This window comes from Scyliorhinus canicula, chromosome 4, assembly GCF_902713615.1.
Source record: "Scyliorhinus canicula chromosome 4, sScyCan1.1, whole genome shotgun sequence".
Classification (NCBI taxonomy): domain Eukaryota; kingdom Metazoa; phylum Chordata; class Chondrichthyes; order Carcharhiniformes; family Scyliorhinidae; genus Scyliorhinus; species Scyliorhinus canicula.
This window is the reverse complement of record NC_052149.1, coordinates 71738781-71759875: the sequence shown is the minus strand read 5'-3', so window position 1 is coordinate 71759875 and position 21095 is coordinate 71738781. Positions and strand designations below refer to the sequence as shown.

The following is a 21095-nucleotide window of genomic DNA, read 5'->3' as shown; positions in this document are numbered from 1 at the left end:
TTTCTGTTTGTCTTTCAGAGCCTCCCCATCTTCATTCCGAGGGCCTTTTTCAGGCGGGTGAATAAGGTTATTTCGGGCTTTGTGTGGGCGGGTAAAACCCCGCGAGTGAAGAAAGTGTTGCTGGAATGCAGTCAGCGGGACGGTGGGTTGGCGCTGCCACACTTTTGCAATTGCTACTGGGTGGCTAATATTGCCATGATTAGGAAGTGGGTAGTGGGGCAGGAGGTGGTATGGAAGCAGATGGAGGCGGCGTCATGAAAAGACACAAGTTTGGGAGCACTGATAATGGCACCTCTCCCATTCTCGCCAGCCCGATACTCCACAAGTCCAGTGGTGGTGGCGGCTCTGAGAATCTGGGGGCAATGGAAGAGATATAAGAGATTGGCGGGAGCATCGATTTGGACCCCGATTTATAATAATCATCAGTTTGTACCGGGTAGGCTGGATGGTGGGTTCCGGTGATGACAAACTGCAGGAATCGGGAGGATGGGATATCTATTTATAGATGGGAGCTTCCCCAGCTTGAAAGCCTTGGAACATAAATTTGAATTGCCAGCAGGGAATGGGTTTAGGTATCTGCGGATGCAAGACTTCTTGCAAAGGCAGTTTCTGGCCTTCTCGCTGCTGCTGCCATGGGGGGTTAAGGACAGAGTAGTTTCCAATACCTGGGTGGGAGTGGAGAGGGTATCAGATATTTACCAGGAAATTTTGGAATCGGAGAAAACTCTGTTGGAGGAGCTTACGGGCAAGTGAGAAGATGAGCTAGGAGGAGAGATAGAGGCAGGTATGTGGGCGGATGCCCTAAGCAGGGTTAACACATCCTCATCATGTGCCTGATACAATTCAAGGTAGTCCACCAGGCACACATGACGGTAGCCCAGATGAGCAAATTTTTTATGGGGTAGAGGACAGGTGTGCGATATGCACGGGAAGCTCAGCAAATCGTGTCCACATGTTTTGGACAGCCCGAAGCTTCGGGGTTTGGCAGGGTATCACTAAGGCAATGTTCACTTTACTCATAACACAGGTGGTGTCTAGTCCGGAGGTGGCGATCTTTGGAGTGTCGGAAGAGCCGGGAGTTCAAGGGGCGCAAGAGGTCGACGTCTTGGCCTTTGCCTCCCTGGTAGCCTGGAGACGGATCTTATTAATGTGGAGGGGCTCCAAGCCCCTGAGTGCAGAGACCTGGGTTAATGACATGGCTGGGTTTCTCAAGCTTTCTCAGGTGGCAGCCGTTCGTCGACTTTCTCGGGGAAAGTTAAAATGTCAGCAGAAGTAGAATTCCAAAAAGGGGGGGGGGGGGGGGGAGGCAGACTTTTTTTTTCTTATTGTTATGGGGGGTTGAAGATTAGGGTGGGGGTGGAAATGCTCATTGTACCATGTTTATGTCACTTATTATTATGAAAACTTGCAAATACCCTAATAAAAATATTTTATAAAAAACGACTAGTATTTTAATCTTAAATAATGGCATGAAAGCTTTGCTAGCTGAAGTGAACTGGAATATTGGGCTAGGGCATAGATTGATAGAGAAGCATCAAGGTGATACTTCAGAATACTCAGAATAAGTATACTCCTACTATAAAGAAAAATCTGAAGGGGAGGACCCACCATCCTTGGTTAAATAAAGAAATTAAAACATACAACTGTACAAAGATGAGTGGCAGGTTAGACAATTGGTCAAGATATAAAGAAAGTAGAGAATGACTTAAAGGGGATCTCATGGATCTCTTTTAGAAAACATTTTATTGAGGCATTTATAATTTTAACATATCAACATTCTAAATAACAGAGCGGTCCAACACACTAAAAACCCCATGTAACATACCCAACTTCCCCCTGCCCTAGCTCCCCATATATTAGATTCCCTGCCCTTATTCTCCACTTCCATGCCTCCTCCTCTTCTTCTTTCCCCCCTCCCCCCATGGTCAGTTTTCCTTAAAGAAGTCGATGAACAGCTGCCACCTCCGAGCGAACCCCTGTAATGAACCCCTTACAGCGAACTTAATCTTCTCCAGCCTGCGAAATCCTGCCATGTCACTGACCCACATCACCGACTTTGGGAGGCTCCAAGTCCCTCCATCCCAGCAAAATCCGCCTCTGGCCACCAGGGAGGCAAAGGCCAAAACGTCGGCCTTTCTCTCTCCCCTCCACCCCGGGCTCCCGGATCTTCTGACATTTCAAATATTGCCACCTCTGAACTCTGAGTCGCCATCCCTTCCAGGACCTCGGACATGACATCTGAGAATCCTTGCCAAAACCCCTTCAGCTTTGGACACGCCCAGAACATATGTACATGATTTGCCGGACTTATCCCGCACCTCCCACACCCGTCCTCCACCTCCTCAAAAAACCTACTCCATCCGGGCCACAGTCATATGAGCCTTGTGGACCACCTTGAACTGGATCAGGCTGAGCCTGGCACACGACGAGGATGCATTGACTCTTTTCAGGGCCTTCTCCCATAGCCCGACCTCCAATTCTTCTCGTCCTCCCACTTCCTCTTCACCGCTGCGATTGGGACCCTTTCCCACTCCGTCAATTCCTTATATATTTCCGAGACCCTCCTCTCCCCAACCCCTGTTTTTGACATCACCTTATCCTGTAGTCCCCTGAGAGGGAGGCGAGGGAATCTTGGAACCTGCGTCTGGACAAAGTCTCGTACCAAAATCCGTTCCCACACGGCAACTCAAACTCCTCTTCTAGGTCCTCCAGGATCAGGAAACCCTACTCAATGAAGGCATCCCCAAATCTCTCAATCCCTGCTTGCTGCCACCTCCTGAAGCCCCCATTCCCGTCCCCGGAGCAAACCGGTGATTGTCACAGATCGGTGACCACACCGACACCCCCTCCAGTCTCATATATGTTGCCTCCATTGCCCCCACACTCTCAGGGCTGCCACAACCACTGGGCTTGTGAAGTACCGAGCCGGTGAAAACGGCAGAGGTGTTGTTAACAGAGCCTCCAGACTTGTGCCCTTACAAGATGCCGCCTCTACCTGCTCCCACACCGACCCCTCCCTGCTTCCTAACCATCGAAATATTGGCTGCCCAGTAGTAATTAATAAAGTTCGGACGGGCCAAGTCCTGTCCGCCCCCACCCCCGCTCAAGAAGGACCTTCTTCACCCTCTGGGCTTTTCCAGGCCAGATAAAACCCAAGATCGCCATGTTCATTTTCCTGAAAAATGCCTTGGGGATAAGGATTGGGAGACACTGAAACACGAGCAGCAATCTCAGGAGGACTGTCATTTTCACAGTCTGTACCTCCCCCACCAATGACAGCGGAGCAGTTCCCACCAGCGGAGGTCCCCTTTTAGTTGCTCAGTCAGCCTGCCTAAATTTAGTTTATGAAACTGACCCCAGTCCCTCGCCATCTGAATCCCCAGATACCTAAAACTCCTTCCCACCACTTTAAACGGCATCGCCCTCAGTCTCATCTCCTGCCCCCCTTGCCTGGATGACGAAGACCTCGCTCTTGCTCATGTTTAGTTTGTAGCCCGAGAACCGGCCAAATTCCTCCAGTGTTCCAATAATTCCTGCAATCCCCCCCCAAACGGGTCTGTTATATACAGGAGCAAATTGTCCACATAGAGCGAGACCCTATGCTCCACCCCCACCCCACTGTCCCCTGCCACATGTTCAATGCTCTGAGCACCATTGCCAAAGGCTGTATGGCCAGGGCAAACAGTAGTGGGAAGAGTGGGCACCCCTGCCTTGTCCCCCTGCACATGCTCTGACCAGACCCGGTTGGTCCTTGCATTCGGCACCGGTGCCTAATATAGCAACCAGACTGAATCCCTGCCCAAACCCAAACCTTCCCAGGCCATCCCACGGGTACCTCCACTCCACCCAATCAAAGGCCTTCTCTGCATCCATGGCCACCTCAACCTCCCGCCCCTCCGCAGGCATCATTGTCACATAATAATCGCTTATTGTCACAAGTCGGCTTCAATGAAGTTACTGTGAAAAGCCCCTAATCGTCACATTCTGGCGCCTGTTCAGGGAGGCCGGTACGGGAATTGAACCCGTGCTGCTGGCCTTGTTCTGCATTTACAAGTCAGCTGTTTAGCCCACTGTGCTAAACCGGCCCCTAGGAGCCGTCTAATATTGGATGTCAGGTGTCATTTAGGAGCCGTCTAATATTGGATGTCAGGTGTCATCCCTTCACAAATTCCACCTGGTCCTCCCCTATCACCCCCGGAATGCAATCCTTTATGCATGTAGCCAAGATCTTTGCCAGCAATTTGGCATCCACATTCAACAGGGAAATCTGTCTATATGACCCACAACTCTCCGGATCCTTATCCCGCTTCAAAATAAGGGAGATTGATGCCGGCAATAACGTTGTGGGGAGCACTCCCAGCTTCTTGAACTCATTAATAGCCTCTGGAAAACTTATTATAGAACTCCACCGGGTATCTGTCAGGTCCCGGGGCCTTGCCTGTTTGCATCGTCCCCCCCCCCCCCCCCCCCCCCCCCCCCCCCAACCCGTTCATAACCTCCCCAAGCTCAATTGGAGCTCCCAATCCCCCCACCAACTCCTCATCTATTCTCTTTCCCCCCCCCCCCCCCCCAGGAATCGCTTTATACCCTCCTCCCTGGCTGGGGGTTCCGATTTACACAATCTACTTTAAAACTCCCGAAACACATCATTTACCCCCGCCGGATCCAAATCGACTTCCTCCTGTATCTTTTATTTTCCCATCGCTTGCCGCCTACTGCTTCCTCTGCTGGTGTGCCACCATCCTGCTGGCTTTTTCCCCATATTCATAGACTGCACCCTTCACCCTCCTCAGCTGTCCTTCCGCCTTACCTGTGGACAGGAGCCCAAATTCTGATGCTCCTTCAGATGTCTGTCATCCGGAGACTCCACATACCTCCTGTTCACCTATAAAATTTCGCCTACCTGCCTGTTCAACTCCGCCTGCCTTCCCTGACCTGGACCTCGACCGATCCAGCCTCGGATCCAGGACCGTGTTGAAATCCCCCCCCATAATCAGTCAATCTGAATCCAGGTCCGGGATCTTCCCCAGCCCCCATCTGACAATCTCAACATCATCCCAGTTTGGGGCATATATATTTACCAATATCACAGCTATTCCCTCCAACTTCCCACTAACCATAACAGATCTACCCCCTGGGTCCGCCTTTTATCTTCCCCCCCCCCCCCCCCCCCCTCGAAATCCACCCGTTTATTGACCAGAATTGCCACCTCCCTCGTTTTAAAATCTAATCCCGAATGAAACACCTGCCTGACCCAACCCTTCTTCAACCTAATCTGATCCCCCATCTTCAAATGTGTCTCCTGCAACATGGCCTTCAGTCGCCTCAAGTATGCGAATGCACGGGCCATTTTGACTAGACCATGCAGTCCCCGAACTTTCCACGTGACCAGCCTGGTTGCACCCCGCCGATCAGCCGTAACCTCTCCTAGGCCAGTCTGCGGCCATGTCTCGCACCTCCCCGGCCCACCCTCTGGCAACCACCGTCATCAACAATCCTCCACTTTGAAAGCCCCCCTGTCCCCCCCAACATCGATCTTCAGCTCACGCCCCCCCACTTTGCTTCCTTGAACTATACCGTCCAGCTAGCCTGGCAGCCCCCGTCCATGGGGCCTAGCATCTTACCACCCACACCGCTCTTAGCGTACAGTCGACACAAAGGCAAGAAGCAAAAACAAAATGCCTCCCACGGTCTGAACACAAAGGCCCATCCCTCCTCCATTTACAAATTACCAGACAAACCCCAAACCGAACCAGGAGCAAAACGGCAAGAAACAAGCTAAACCCCCAAAATAAATCCAAACAGCACAGATCCAAAGTTTTACAAAACATAGTTCAGTTCTCCTCAGTCAAAGTTCAAGATCCTCCTTCTTCTGTTAGTCTATTCTCTTTCATGAAGTCCGCTGCCTCCTCCTCCGAGCCAAAGTACCACTCCCGGCCCCCATAGGTCACCCATGGGCGAGCCAGGTACATAGTCCCAACTTTATGCCCTTTTTGTACAGGGCCGACTCGACCTTATTAAAGCTCTCCCTCCTCTTTGTGAGCTCGTCTCCCAGGTCCTGGTGCACCCGGATCTCGACATCCACGTACATTGCCTGGCCCACCTCAATGCATTCCTTGTCCAGGAACTGATGTAATTGTACCACCTTCGACCTCGGCGACTCACCTCCCCCTGGGCTTGTGTGTCAGTGCCCTGTGGACCTGATTCACCTCCAGCAGTTGATCAAATGCACCTTCCACAAGCAGCTTCTCTAACATCTTCCCCACATACGCACCAGCATCCGATCCTTCAATTCCCTCCGGCAGACCCACGATCCGAATGTTGTGCCTATGAGAACAATTTTCCAGGTCTCCCACTTTCTCCAGCAGCCTCTTCTGGTCACGCAGCATCAGAATTTCTGCTGCCATCAAGGTGGGCTGGTCCTCATGCTCCCCCGCCAGCTCCTCCAACCTCTGGATCGCCTGACCCTGCGCTGCCAGTTTCGTCTCCACGCGGTCAGTCACCGCCTTGATCGAGTCCACGGCCCGGGCCAGATCCTCCACACTCTCCTGCCGTTGTTGGGTGAACTTCTCATTTAAGAAGCTCACCAACTGGTCCATCGACCACTGAGCCGATGGGTTCCGACCCTATTCATCTGCCATATCCACGGGCGTTGTCCACTCCTCACTCGGCACCACCGCCTGTGGTTCGTTCTTTTCTGATGACTTCTGGGCCACAGCTCCTTAAACTGGGGGTCCCTTCTGTTCTTGCTTCTACACCCTTTCTCTACAAATTTCCTGCAACAATCTGGCTTAAAAGCCACACAAAGACCACCATGAGTGAAAGCTGCCAAATGTGCGACCGCTCACTCCAAGGTCGCCACCGGAAGTCGAAACCTATCAAATCCTGATGCGAGTGGACAGGCTAGATGCGGGAAGAATGTTCCCGATGTTTAGGACGTCCAGAACTAGGGGTCACAGCCTAAGGATAGGAAGTAAACCATTCAGGACTGAGATGAGGAAGAACGTCTTTTCTCAGAGAGTTGTGAACTTGTAGAATTCTCAACCACAAAAAGCTGTTAGGGCTAATTCGTTAGATATATTCAAGAGGGAACTGGACGTGGCCCTTGCAGCTAAGGAATCAAGGTGTATGGAGAGAAAGCTGGAGTGGGATACTGAATTTGCATGATCAGCCATGATCATATTGAATGTTGTTGTAGGCTAGAAGGGCCAAATGGCGTACTCTTGCACCTATCTTCTGTTTCTATGTTTATTCAGGATAACTGGATTTGAGAATGATAGGAAGCAAGATAGAAATGTAACATGGGTAGCAGGAATTGTCTTCTTGAGAGTGGCAATGGGGAGTTAATAATAGATATGGAGGAAATGGCAAATAAAATGAACAAATATTTTGTTTCTCTCTTCACTATGGAGAATGCTAAACCATTCCAGCAAATAGGTATAAATCAAGAAGTGGAAGGGAGAGAGGAATTTGGTGAAATCACTATCACTAGGGATGCTGTATTGAGCAAACTGATGGAGCTGCGGGCTGACAGGTCTCCAGTTTGCTGGTTCAACCTATGGTCTTAAAAGAAGTGGCAAATGAGGTAGTAGATGCGTTGGTGTTAATTTTCCAAAATTGACTAGAATTTGGAAGCATTCTATCAGACTGGAAAGGAGGAAATATAACTCCTGCTAAGAGGGGAAGGAGTCGGAAAGCAGGAAATTTTGAATTGATTTATTGTCACGTGTACCGAGATACAGTGAAAAGAATTGTTCTGTGTACAGTCCAGACAGATCATTCCATACATGAAAAAACATAGAACATACATGAATACACAATGTAAATACATATAGATACAGGCATCGGGTGAAGCATACGGAGTGTAGTACTCAGTAAAGAAGATGTGTGACGCAATCCATTCAATCCATAAGCTGGTCATTCAGGAGTCTGGTAGCAGTAGGAGAACACGCACGAAAAGATTCAAAAACAGCTTCTTCCCCGCTGTTACCAGACTCCTAAACGACTCTCTTATGGACTGACCTGATTAATACTACAGTCCTGTGTGCTTCACCCGATGCCGGTGTCTATGTGTTTACATTGTGGACCCTGTGTTACCCTATTATGTATTTTATTTGCTCGCAGAAAAATACTTTTCACTGTATACGTGACAATAAACAAATCCAATCCAAGAAGCTACTTTTGAACCTGTTAGTGCGTGTTCTCAGACTTTTGTATCTCCTGCCCAATGGAAAAGAGAATAACCCAGGTGAGAGGGGTCTTTGATTATGCTGTCCACTTTCCCAAGGCAGCAGGAGGTGTAGACAGAGTCAGTGGATGGGAAGTGGTTTTGCATAATGGACTGGGATGTGTTCACAACTCTCTAGTTTCTTACGGTCTTGGGCCGAGCAGTTGCCATACGAGGGTTTGATGCAGCCAGATAGGATGCTTTCTATGGTGCATCTGCAAAAATTGGTAAGAGCCAATGTGGACATGCCAAATTTCCTTAGTTTCCGAGGAAGTATAGGTGCTGTTATGCTTGTTTGGTTGCAGCGTCAATGTGGGTAGACCAGATTTTTGGTGATGTACATACCTAGGAATTTGAAGCTGTCAACCATCTCCACCTCAGCATCATTGATGTTGACAGGGGTGTGTACGGTGCTTTGCTTCCTGAAGTCCATGACCAGTTCCTTAGTTTTGCTGACGTTGAGATTGTTGTCATTACACTGCTCCACTAGGTTCTCCATCTCCCTCCTGTATTCTGAGTCATTGTTCGAGATCCCACCCACTACGGTCATGTCAGTAGCAAACAATAGGTCAATTAGTTTGTTGTCTGTCGTGGAGAAAGTGTTAGAATTGATCATTAAGGAGGTTATGGCTGGGCATTTAGAGAGAGAAACTTGCAGTAATCTGGAAGACTCAGCATGGTTTTATGGTGGGGAAATCCTGTTTAACCTATTTAATTGAGTTCTTTGAAGGAGTAACGTGCTATGGACAAAGCAGAGCCTGTCGACATGTACTTGGATTTCCAGAAGACATTTGTTAAGGTGCCACATTAAAGGTTATTGCGGAAAACAAAAGCTCACAGTGTAGGGGTTAACATTTTAGCATGGATAAAAGATTGATGGGCTAGCAGAAAAACAAGTATGCATAAATTAGTTCTGATTGGCAGGTTGTGATTAGTGAGTCCTGCAGTGGTCTGTGCTGGGGATTCAACATTTTACAATTTATGTCGATGACTTCAATGATAGGAGTCAATACATGATAGCTACATTTGCAGATGGCACAAAGATAGGGAAGTAGGTTATGAGGGTGGCACAGTGGTTAACACTGCTGCCTCACAGGGATGTCCAGGGAGGTTTTATTATGGGGGTACAGGGAAGGGCGGGGTGGACAGGAAGTAGAGATGGGAAGAGTGCTCATTCGAAGGGTTGGTGCAGACTCAATGGTCCAAATGGCTTCCTGCTCTGTAGGGATTCTATGAGGAGGACATGAAGTTGTAGATGGTTATGGATAAGTTGTGTGGGCAGAAATTTGGCAGACGACGTATAATGTGAGTAAATGTGTGAAATTGTACATTTCAGGCAAGAATTAAAAAGCAGAGCATTACTTTAATGGAAATGACTGCAGAATGCCAAGCTGCAGAGGGTTGTAGTACATGAGCACAAAAAAGTTAATCTGCAGGCACAGCAATAGTTAAGGTGTCTAATGGAATGCTACTTTTATTGCAAATGGAATTTAGTATAAAAGTAAAGGTATTGTGCTTCATATGTACAGGGTATTGGTGAGGCTGCATCTTAAGTACACTGATGAATGTTGGAAAGTATTGGGTAAGTTGTACGCATGTTTGACTGCTGAAGTCCTGTTCTGAAAGAAACTTGATTTGAAAGACAACAAACTTTTTAGGAGCAATTAACCACCACAAGATGCTTGGGCTAATGCAATTGTGTTTTGATTAAGGGAATTCCCTGGGGAGTTAATTAGTTTTCAGCTTGGTGAGATGATGTCATTGCTTGGTGGAGCTAAGGTTTTTTGAGAGAGCATTTTCAGTTCAGTTCTGACCTGAATTAAGTTGTGTACACAGTGAAATGGGTCTGCTCTCACTAAGTTGAAAGAGATTAACTGTATTTAACGCAGTACAGACTTCTGAGGACAAGGGGGATAGCTGAAATTAGCCAGTTGAAACCGCTTTTGAAGACATACAGCCAGAATTTCTCACAGTGGTCAGATATTTTCTGTGAAGCAGAGTCGTAAGAGCTCTTTAAAAATATCCCTGTAAAGCAAGTATTCCTCTGCCATTTGTATTTAAGGTGGATTGAGAGCTGAGATAGTTTATTTTCTTGTTTAAGTGAGAATAAAGATAGCAATTTAGGGTATTGTATTCACTGTATTGAGTAGTATTGTTTAAGGGGTAATTGTAAACTATTTTCTGGTGGATGATTAAAAGTTTTAATATTATGTTAGCAATAGAGTTTGTTTTAATATACCATACATGAAATCACTCCTGAAGAGAAGTATTTCTTTCCTCACAGCTTTACAAAATTAAAATAAAATATTGGGGTTTCGATCCAGTATCCTAGGCACTGTTGTGTTCTTGTCTGGGATCGTAATAGTGTGCAGTTTTGGTATCCTTCCTGCAAGAATAAATATGTTGGCAACGGTTCAGCAGAGGTTTACTTGGTTGGTGCGGTTAGCTCAACTGATGTTAAATGCTAGGATATTGCAAATCCCAGTAGAGAAACTTGGAATGCAAGTTCCTAACTGTACTTTTTTTTGAAGTTTGATATAATGTGAAGACCAGGGAAGAATGTTTCAGTCTTGTTTTAATAATCAAACAAAATGAATGTTTATTAAACAATAAAACACAAAGGCAACTAAAAACAAACAATTAACTACATTAATGGTTGTACACAACACATTTAAATTCACCCAGTTCCAAATTCCTCTATTTTCCTAACCTCCGAATGAATCCTTTCCAAACATCCCACAGAAATTAAACTATAAGCAAAATTCAGCAAGTTACCACACCCTGCATCTATTTGAGAAAGGCTTAGAAAAACTGGGCTTATTTTCACTGGAGTTTAGGAAGAGTAAGGGATGACTTGATTGAAGTATACAAAATCTTGAGTGGTCTTGACAAGGTAGACGTGGAAAAGATGTTTCCTCTTGTGGGTGGGTGCAGAACTAGGGATCATTTGTGTTTAAAATTAGGGCTCATCCTTTTAGGACAGATGAGGAGAATTCTTTTCCTGAGGGTTATGCGACTTTGAACACTGCCTTCGCAGGCTGGGTGATTTAATATTTTTTAAGGTGGAAATAGATTATTGGGCAAGGGAATCAAAGGTTATTGGGGCTGGGCTCAATGGAATGTGGAATTTGAAAACCAAACTAATCAACCAAGGTCTTTATTGAATGGCTGAACAGGCTTGAGGGGCTGAATAGTCAACTTCTACTCCTATTTTGTATGTTCATCATTTCTTCATTTTCTCATTTCTTCTTCAGCGATCACTTGCTAATGAGCATGATTGTCCACCACCATTCATTATCTCATTACATCTTCCTGGTCCAACTCTGTGAGATCTCTTGTCTGGGCTCATTCCTGTCTGTGATAGCTCATTCCAACAAACAAATTTTATCAAAACCTCTAAATATCCTCAGAAATCCACCTTGGGCTCCTTTTTTTTCCATGCTTAGTATGTAGATGTCTGTTTTCCTTTAACATCGTGGCTGGACCTGTTTTCATATCTATGTTGATACCCAACTTTGCTCCAGCATCTGCCTTGACATATCTGTGCTGCAAGACCGCCTATCTTGCATATAGTTGCTCCAGGATTTTCTCCAAATGAACATTGGGGGTAACATTATTGTTTTTGCGCACCGTCAATGTTGTTTCCCTTCCCCAGACAGCATTCCCCTATACTGGTTGATTGCTGTGGCTGTGTACAGACTCTCCATTCTGTTTCTGTTCAGCCCAGAGCTGAGTTTCAAAATTCAAATACATAAATTACACCTAACGTGGTGCTCTGAAGGTCATTAATCTCTGGAAAGAGGTAAACGCTCCCATGTATAATAAACTTTGCTTGTTCCTACTTATATGCATATTTATAAATAAAAAGCTGAGCAGAAAATTATGAATTCCTTTTGCAAAGGGCAAGGTATAGAAATACATCTGAAGGCAATTAAAAAGTAAAAACAGGCAATTATTTTGTATTTCTGAGGTTGATCACATGTTTCAGTTCCTTCAGACAGTGTTGTATCTCCTTGTATTTCTTCCTCCCCTTTTAAAGAAAAGCAAACCAAGTGTCTCCCCCTTTGGTGTAACTATGTTAATTTTCATGTCGATTTTCAGCTTTGATTAAAACAGGATGTTTATACAAAATCTATGTGCAACTTCAGACATTTGGATGTGCACAGGTTGGAAACTTTATCCAGTTGTTAATTAAGCTGAATGGTGCAATTTTCTGTCACGAACAGTGAATTTTCTTCTAGCAACTGCTGTGGTCTCCAATTCTGCTAGCCGTCAAGTTCATTTTTCATCTACAGTTGCTATTTATAATCAAGACTGTGTTAATTAAGGGCTGGTTTAGCTCAGTAGGCTAGACAGCTGGTTTGTAATGCAGAACAAGGCCAGCAGCGTGGGTTCAATTCCCGTACCAGCTTACCCGAACAGGCGCCAGAATGTGGCGACTCGGGACTTTTCACAGTAACTTCATACTTGTGACAATAAATGATTATTATTATTAATTTTAATTGTGCTTTCATATGCATTTCACCATTTGCATCTATCTTGTACATCCAAGGTTATAAAAGTTTAAATTCGCACAAAATGTATAAACTTTTTTTTCCTTCCATGAGACTTTGAATTTACTAAACTGTGTATTGGATATCTTTTATGATCTCTATAGCAAGAAATACCAAAAAACTCGCATGGACAAGATGATGAAACTATGTCTTCTAACGATGACCTTGCACCATTGATTACCTCACAAGATGTACAAGAGATTATCCGTCCACGCAGATGTAAATACTTAGACATAGGTATACTTTTTTGTGCATGTATGTGAAATTAGTCAGCTTCAGCACTTTCTCCCATTATCAAAGATATTCTCAACGCCTATTTCAGCCAGAGGAGGCAGTGACGATTAATGCTCAGTGGGCCTGGGTTCGAATCCCACCGTGGCAGATTGTGAAATTTGAATTCAATAAAAATTTAGAATTAAAGTCGAACGATGACCATGAAACCACTGTCTCTTGTCACAAAAACCCATCTGGCTCACTAATGGCTTTAGGGAAGGAAATCTGTCATCCTTACCTAGACTTGCCTATATGCGACCACAGTTTCACAGCAATGTGGTTGACTCCTGAATGCCCTCGGGGACAGGAATGCCCAGCCAGCAATGCCCCATCCCATGAACATTTAAAAGGCCTCAACTATTGTTGGAGTAAGGATTTTGCCACTGCTGAGAACCATTCCAATAAACTCTTTGCCTCAAGTGCAAGTTGACTTTACTAATTGGTTAAACTAGATGGGTGATGTTGATTCTGGTAATGGAATAATGTGTTCCATTAGTTGGCTAAAGATTAATGTGTGAGAATATAGTTTTTTCACTTTTTGCTCAGGGATTGATATCAAGAAGTTTTCAATCATGTTAATTAAGAACTAGGTATTAACCACAGTGCCATAGTGACAGGTTGAAAGTGAGATTGCTAATTCGGGAAACCAATTATCTCAAAGGGTTTAATTAAAGTATTGACTACAGAAGAAACTTTGGGCTTCAGTGTAAAAGTTGCTGTTAAATTTAGTTGAATATTGCCAATTTGAAGTTCAGTGTCCCTGTATTTTCTTTCATGTTTAGTAACATTCGGTAACATTGAAGTTAGCTGTCAGCTATTTAATTTGAGATCATTTTTGCATTTATACCAGAGTTGCAGATAAACTTCGTGTAAACAGTCTTATCCCTAGCTCATCTAACTATAGAGAACACTTGTCTAGTTTTGTACCTCTCTTTTAATTGTCCTAATGCACCTTTAATAATTACTGTATTACCAGTGCCTCTGATGAACTGGCATCAATTATTCATGAGTAAATGGGGTGATCTGTGTTTGTTTAAAACCCTCTTGAGATCATCATTTTAGTTTTGGATTTCTGTATTTGTCATTATTGCCATTTGTCTACATTGTAATGGCCCAAATAAAACTATGTAGTTCTTTTATCTCCTCTTTCCTTTCCTATTAATCCTAGTTGTATTTATTTAAAACTAATTGGTGTTGAGAACAATTTGGAAATTGATTGGTCTCTGGCTGAAAAATCTGAATTGTGGAGTATTTTAAACCAGTTGAGTCAAAATTGTAACGGTTGACCGGCTAGTATCCATCCGTATTCACAGGTTGTAATTCTGTCCTGAACAAGGTGTACCAAGATTTAATATGGTGTAATGCTGATGTATGAGCAGATACAAATTGCAGCGTTCTGAGTGTGCATTTATAAATTGAACCTATGGCCCCTGCATAAATGCAACAGAGTAGAAAGTGCAAGTTTTGTGCCAAGTGCCCAAAAAACACAAAAGTTGCAAGTCACTTGTCGCGTAATAAGATCACAAATGATTTCTTATAAATCAAAACTTTATATATTTCATAACTGACATGGTCAAAAAATTAACCTGTTAACATTAATAGGCAATGAAGGGGAAGAAGAATCTGAAGATGATGAAGATTATGTGCCCTCAGAAGACTGGAAAAAGGTACCATTGTGTTACAGTATTTTTTGCTTTGGCCTAAATATACTGCTAAATTGGAAGCATGTTTCTGATGACACAAACTTTTTTTAATTCTCCCAATTGTTTTTTTTATCCACTCGTTTCTATGCAGCATGTCAACTGTAGCTGACTTTCTATCTAGCCTCTACTAATGCTAAGTGCAAATCTGCTAAAATGTCCAAGGACCAGCATTGATTCTGCTTGATGCCTCCATTACATTAACATAGTTATGTTGCGTGGTGTATGTCGGTCTTCCTACATGACAGTACTTTATGTCTAATCTCAAAAGGTCCAAATTAAGTTCTGTCACAATGTAGTGCATTCCATCTGCATGTGAGTTCAAATTATTTGCTTTTGGTATCAAAGTACATCTGTCTGTCATGTATTAAACTTGGTGCGTGGGGCATCTGTATCTTTGAAAACGTGTAAGTCCCGTTATTCTTGCAATTTTGATTGTTAAAGGGGTCACATTGAACTGTAGCAACCAGAATCATACGCAATAGCTTGTAACTTAGTGACGGCACCAGATTCCCATAATTTGATTTTTTTCTGAAAATATTTTCAACTTCTATTTATTATTTATAGTAATTGTAATTTTGATTTACAAAATAAGGATTTAAACAAATACATAACTTCACAATATACCTGATTAATTTTAATTAATTGAATTCCTTTTGCACCTTCCATTTGAATGGTTCAGCCTCAAAAGAGAATCAGTATTTTTGCCTAACGTTAAGAGCTGAATTTAGGTGGTAGCGTCCTGAGAATGTGTAACATGCCTTAATTTCCAGGATGCTTCCATGTAGTTGGTCTGATGGATCATTCTAGCAATTCTTGCCAAAAAAGCTTTTCACAATTTGGAGAAAATCAGAAGACCGTTTTTAAAAATTTTATTCTATGTTTTTAAAAAGACAAGCTGTATGTGAGGAAAAAACACGTACTGATGAGCCTTTATCTTGTGTTCTATAACCTCTAGTAAATTGATTAGGATTAAAAAGATATGTGGTGGAGTTTAATCCAGCCTGTTGTGACAGGAAACAGGATGGTCGGTTCCACATGAGAGGCCACAAGTCCACCTGTTGGCAGCAGGAAAGCTTTCTGCAATTGGGGAGAAGCTATGTCAATAAGTCAGTTGATGCCAATTATCCCTGAGCCCACCCAAGCTCGGGGATTAAATAGAAGTTGCTGGCTTTCTTGTGCCTCCTGAACGTTGCCTAGCAGCCTTCCAGAGGCTCCCAGGGTGTCTTGTTGTCAAGCATGCTCTGCCTGTTTGAAGAATCCAGCACCATTGGGGGGGGGGGGGGGGTCCGATCCCAATCCCAATTCTCTTTCCCCTCCCCCCAGACAGTCACCCCTCCCCCTCAGATGAAAACTTTGGGCATTATTAGGAGCAGCCACCACAGTGTTCCTGCCAGCAATGAAGGCAAGCAGGATTTCCATCCCAGGGAATGTCAGACCGACTAGTTCACTTCTGTTGGGAGCCCTGACCAAATTGATGCAAGTCCTTCTGCAACCCCTGCTGCTAGCGTTACATAGATTATCATAGAATTTACAGTGCAAAAGAAGGCCATTCGGCCCAACGAGTCTGCACCAGCTCTTGGAAAGAGCATCCTACCCAAGGTCAACACCTCCACCATATCCCCATAGCCCAGTAACCCCACCCAACACTAAGGGCAATTTTGGACACTAAGGGCAATTTATCATGGCCAATCCACCTAACCTGCACATCTTTGGACTGGGGGAGAAAACCGGAGCACCCGGAGGAAACCCATGCACACACGGAGAGGATGTGCAGACTCTGCACAGACAGTGACCCAAGCCTGAATCGAACCTGGGACCCTGGAGCTGTGAAGCAATTGTGCTATCCACAATGCTACCGTGCTGCCCAGCCTGTTGTGTTTTTCCATATTGTAATTGCTTTCGAAGTTGACTTTTTAGAAAGTATTAACTGGCGAAGCTTCTAATTTACATGCGTTAGATCATCATTAATCAGTGGGCTAGACAGATGGTTTGCGATGCAGAACAGGGCCAGCAGCGGGGGTTCAATTCCTGTACCAGCTTACCCGAACAGGCGCCGGAATGTGGCGACTAGGGTCTTTTCACAGTGACTTCATACTTGTGACAATAAAAGATTATTATTATTAATCCTACTCAATGACATCTATTTGCCAATAACCTACTTGCTGACAACATAATTCACAACTGTCAGAACTACTTACCTGCTGATCACCTCAAGAGCTTGGTCAAAGCTTGGACACGAGCAGTTTCAGTTGAGGGTTTTATCATCTTGCTTCAACATAAAGCAGCACTTGATATCAAAGGGAGATTTAGCAAAATTGATGATAGTGGTCAAAGAGGAAAACTTCCAGTAGTTAGAATCATGCCTGATCCGAACATGGTTGTGGTTGAAGAATGTCACTGCAGCATTGCTTCATGGATGCATCCCAGGCCAACCAATTTGAGATGTTTTTTCAGTTACCTTCCCTTCAATCTGGATTAAGCTGATGATTCCAGTGTTCAGTTCCATTCGCAACTCCTGACAATGACACAGTCTAAGCAAGTCTACAACAGATCTGGACGATTTCTAGGCTTGGGTTGACAAGTGGCAACCAACATTTTCCAGTAACTTCCTTAATCTACATCATCTAGTAACTTGCACTGTTCCTTTTCACATTTGCAGTTTTAGTAACTCTGCAGTAAGCAATGCTTTTTGATGGTCAGTGTTGTTCTCCCTCTTCCCTGCTCTGAGGCAGCTATGTTTGTTTATTTTTAATATTAGGAAAGTAAAGTTGAATCTATTATTGCACCCACAAGTGATATGCAAGGTTAAATGTAAAAAATGTTAATATATTACATAAATTTGAGTTTAGCGTAAGTTTTCTATTAAGACTTTTTAAATCTCTGAGCTAATTGCAGGTGCTTTTGTATTGTTCTAGTGTAGTGCTAGTGCCACCGACTTCTGACTCATGGGTCCCCTGCAGCCAGCAACAATATCAAAGTAAACTTGTCAGATCTTCCAAGGCCAGCAGGCGGGAAGACCCATATTTTACTGTATCTTACTGACTGCCAGCCTTGTAAGTGCAATATAACAGTAACTTAAAAGGAATTGCTTAGTATACTACAGTTTCCAAATACTGATTTTAAAATGGCTGGTCTTGCTTTTCAGGAGATTATGGTGGGCTCCCAATACCAGGCTGAAGTTCCTATAGGCTTCTATAAATATAAAGAGAATGAAAAAGGTAAGCTCTTTAAAATCTTAAAAGTCTGTTTGTGCAGAGATAAAATGGATAAATCTGCATTGGTGAGGGAAACAGTTATCTATTGGATTCATCTTTGTGAACTGTGTTCTATTTATATTGCCTACAGACAGCAGAAAATGTTACTTTTAGACTTTTCTAATTTTAGACTATGCATAATACTAAAATAAATCTGCACCCCAATTTTATGAAACAGCTTGTGCATAATCTTTGATTTTTCAACTGCTCTTCAGATCAGTTTTTATTGTCTCTCCAGATTTCAGTACATACCAATTATGCCTAAATTCTGTAAGGAAGAATATGCTTGTAATTCTAGCATTTGATTTCTCACACTGAGCATTGATATAGAAAACAATGAATACCGTCTATGCCCTGTGTGTTTCACACCAAGTAAACTACCCTAATATCTAGAATTAAAATGAACATTCTGAACTCGCCATTTAGTCCCTAACCTGTTCAGATTAACTCCAACCTTTTCAGAGTTATTTTTCACAGAAACTGTTGCCAATGTGTTATTAACACAGTACTTTGACATCTGTTTTGAACCCTATGTTGTGGAAGAAACTATTTCCTACCGTTTATGCCATCAGTAATCTTTAATGTTAATAGTGTCACCCCTAATGATGGTCCACACAAAGCTCCCAATTTTGCTTAGAATTTGTACGCTTCAAAAATTCAAGTGCATATAATTTTGCATACCAATCCTTAAGCAATGACTGCTGCTGAGGTATGATTCCATAGCTGTCACCAGCCTTTGAATATGTCACCGAAGCTGGGATAGTCAGTAATGGCAGGCTATTCCACAGTGGAAATATCACAAATGTGGACAATTCTGTTTACATCTGATGTGCTTCCATTCCTCTTCAAGCTGCCACCTTTAGCAATATGGCATAAGAACATAGAACAATACAGCGCAGTACAGGCCCTTCGGCCCTCGATGTTGCACCGACATGGGAAGTCCAAAAACTAAAGGCCATCTAACCTACACTATCCCATTATCATCCATATGCTTATCCAATAAACTTTTAAATGCCCTCAATGTTGGCGAGTTCACTACTGTTGCAGGTAGGGCATTCCACGGCCTCACCACTCTTTGCGTAAAAAAACCCACCTCTGACCTCTGTCCTATATCTATTACCCCTCAATTTAAGGCTATGTCCCCTCATGCTAGCCACCTCCATCCGCGGGAGAAGGTTCTCACTGTCCACCCTATCTAACCCTCTGATCATTTTGTATGCCTCTATTAAGTCACCTCTTAACCTTCTTCTCTCTAACGAAAACAACCTCATCAGCCTTTCCTCATAGGATTTTCCCTCCATACCAGGCAACATCCTGGTAAATCTCCTCTGCACCCGCTCCAAAGCTTCCACGTCCTTCCTATAATGAGGCGACCAGAACTGTACGCAATACTCCAAATGCGGACGTACTAGAGTTTTGTACAACTGCAACATGACCTCATGGCTCCGGAACTCAATCCGTCTACCAATAAAGGCCAACACACCATAGGCCTTCTTCACAACCCTATCAACCTGGGTGGCAACTTTCAGGGATCTATGTACATGGACACCGAGATCCCTCTGCTCATCCACACTACCAAGCATTTTACCATTAGCCAAATATTCCGCATTCCTGTTATTCTTTCCAAAGTGAATCATCTCACACTTCTCCACGTTAAACTCCATTTGCCACCTCTCAGCCCAGCTCTGCAGCTTATCTATGTCCCTCTGTAACCTGCAACATCCTTCCGCACTGTCTACAACTCCACCGACTTTAGTGTCGTCTGCAAATTTACTCACCCATCCTTCTGCGCCCTCCTCTAGGTCATTTATAAAAATGACAAACAGCAACGGCCCCAGAACAGATCCTTGTGGTACGCCACTTGTAACTGAACTCCATTCTGAACATTTCCCATCAACCACCACTCTCTGTCTTCTTTCAACTAGCCAATTTCTGATCCACATCTCTAAATCACCCTCAATCCCCAGCCTCCGTATTTTCTGCAATAGCCGACCGTGGGGAGCCTTATCATTACTTACAAGATGATGAATGGCTTGGATAGGATGGACGTAGGGAAGTTGTTTCCATTAGCAGGGGAGACTAGGACGCGGGGGCACAGCCTTAGAATAAAAGGGAGTCACTTTAGAACAGAGATGAGGAGAAATTTCTTCAGCCAGAGAGTGGTAGGTCTGTGGAATTCATTGCCACAGAGGGCGGTGGAGGCCGGGACGTTGAGTGTCTTTAAGACAGAAATTGATCAATTCTTGATTTCTCGAGAAATTAAGGGAGAGAGCGGGTAAATGGAGTTGAAATCAACCATGATTGAATGGTGGAGTGGACTCGATGGGCCGAAAGGCCTTACTTCCGCTCCTATGTCTTATGGTCTTATGGTCTAAACGCTTTACTGAAATCCATATACACCACATCAACTGCTCTACCCTCGTCTACCTGTTCAGTCACCTTCCTCCCTGCCTGACTGGTACGTACTGATCAAGAACACGCAATAGCTGTTCCTTGAACAAGCTCCACATATCTAGTGTGCCCAACCCTTGCAGCCTACTTCTCCAACCTACACATCCTAAGTTATGTCTAATGGCATCATAATTGCCCTTCCCCCAGCTATAACTCTTGCCCTGCGGGGTATACTTATCCCTTTCCATCACTAATGTAAAGGTCACCGAATTGTGGTCACTGTCTCCAAAGTGTTCACCTACCTCCAGATCTAACACCTGGCCTGGTTCATTACCCAAATCCAATGTGGCCTCACCTCTTGTTGGCCTGTCAACATTTTGTGTCAGAAAACCCTCCTGCACACATTGTACAAAGAACGACCCATCTAATGTACTCGAACTATATCTTTTCCAGTCAATATTTGGAAAGTTAAAGTCTCCCATAACAACTACCCTGTTACTTTCGCTCTTTTCCAGAATCATCTTCGCCATCCTTTCCTCTACATCTCTAGAACTATTAGGTGGCCTATAGAAAACTCCCAGCAGGGTGACCTCTCCTTTCCTGTTTCTAACCTCAGCCCATACTACCTCGGAAGAAGAGTCCCCATCTTGCATTCTTTCTGCCACCGTAATACTGTCCTTGACTAGCAGCGCCA

The 21095-nt window shown here is 44.1% G+C and overlaps 1 protein-coding gene across 9 annotated transcripts in view; it reads left to right on the top strand.

Moving 5' to 3' along the window:
* The window catches only part of LOC119964669 (mesoderm induction early response protein 1-like), a 79420-nt gene that overhangs the window by 34300 nt on the left and 24025 nt on the right, over positions 1–21095 (top strand). For 8 of the 9 annotated variants that reach the window (XM_038794447.1, XM_038794449.1, XM_038794450.1 and 5 more), the window contains 3 exons: positions 12885–13017; positions 14656–14720; positions 17902–17974. In XM_038794447.1, the coding sequence (XP_038650375.1) occupies positions 12885–13017; positions 14656–14720; positions 17902–17974 (271 nt within the window). The remainder of the gene's footprint in view (positions 1–12884; positions 13018–14655; positions 14721–17901; positions 17975–21095) is intronic. The other variant, XM_038794444.1, reaches the window with a different exon arrangement.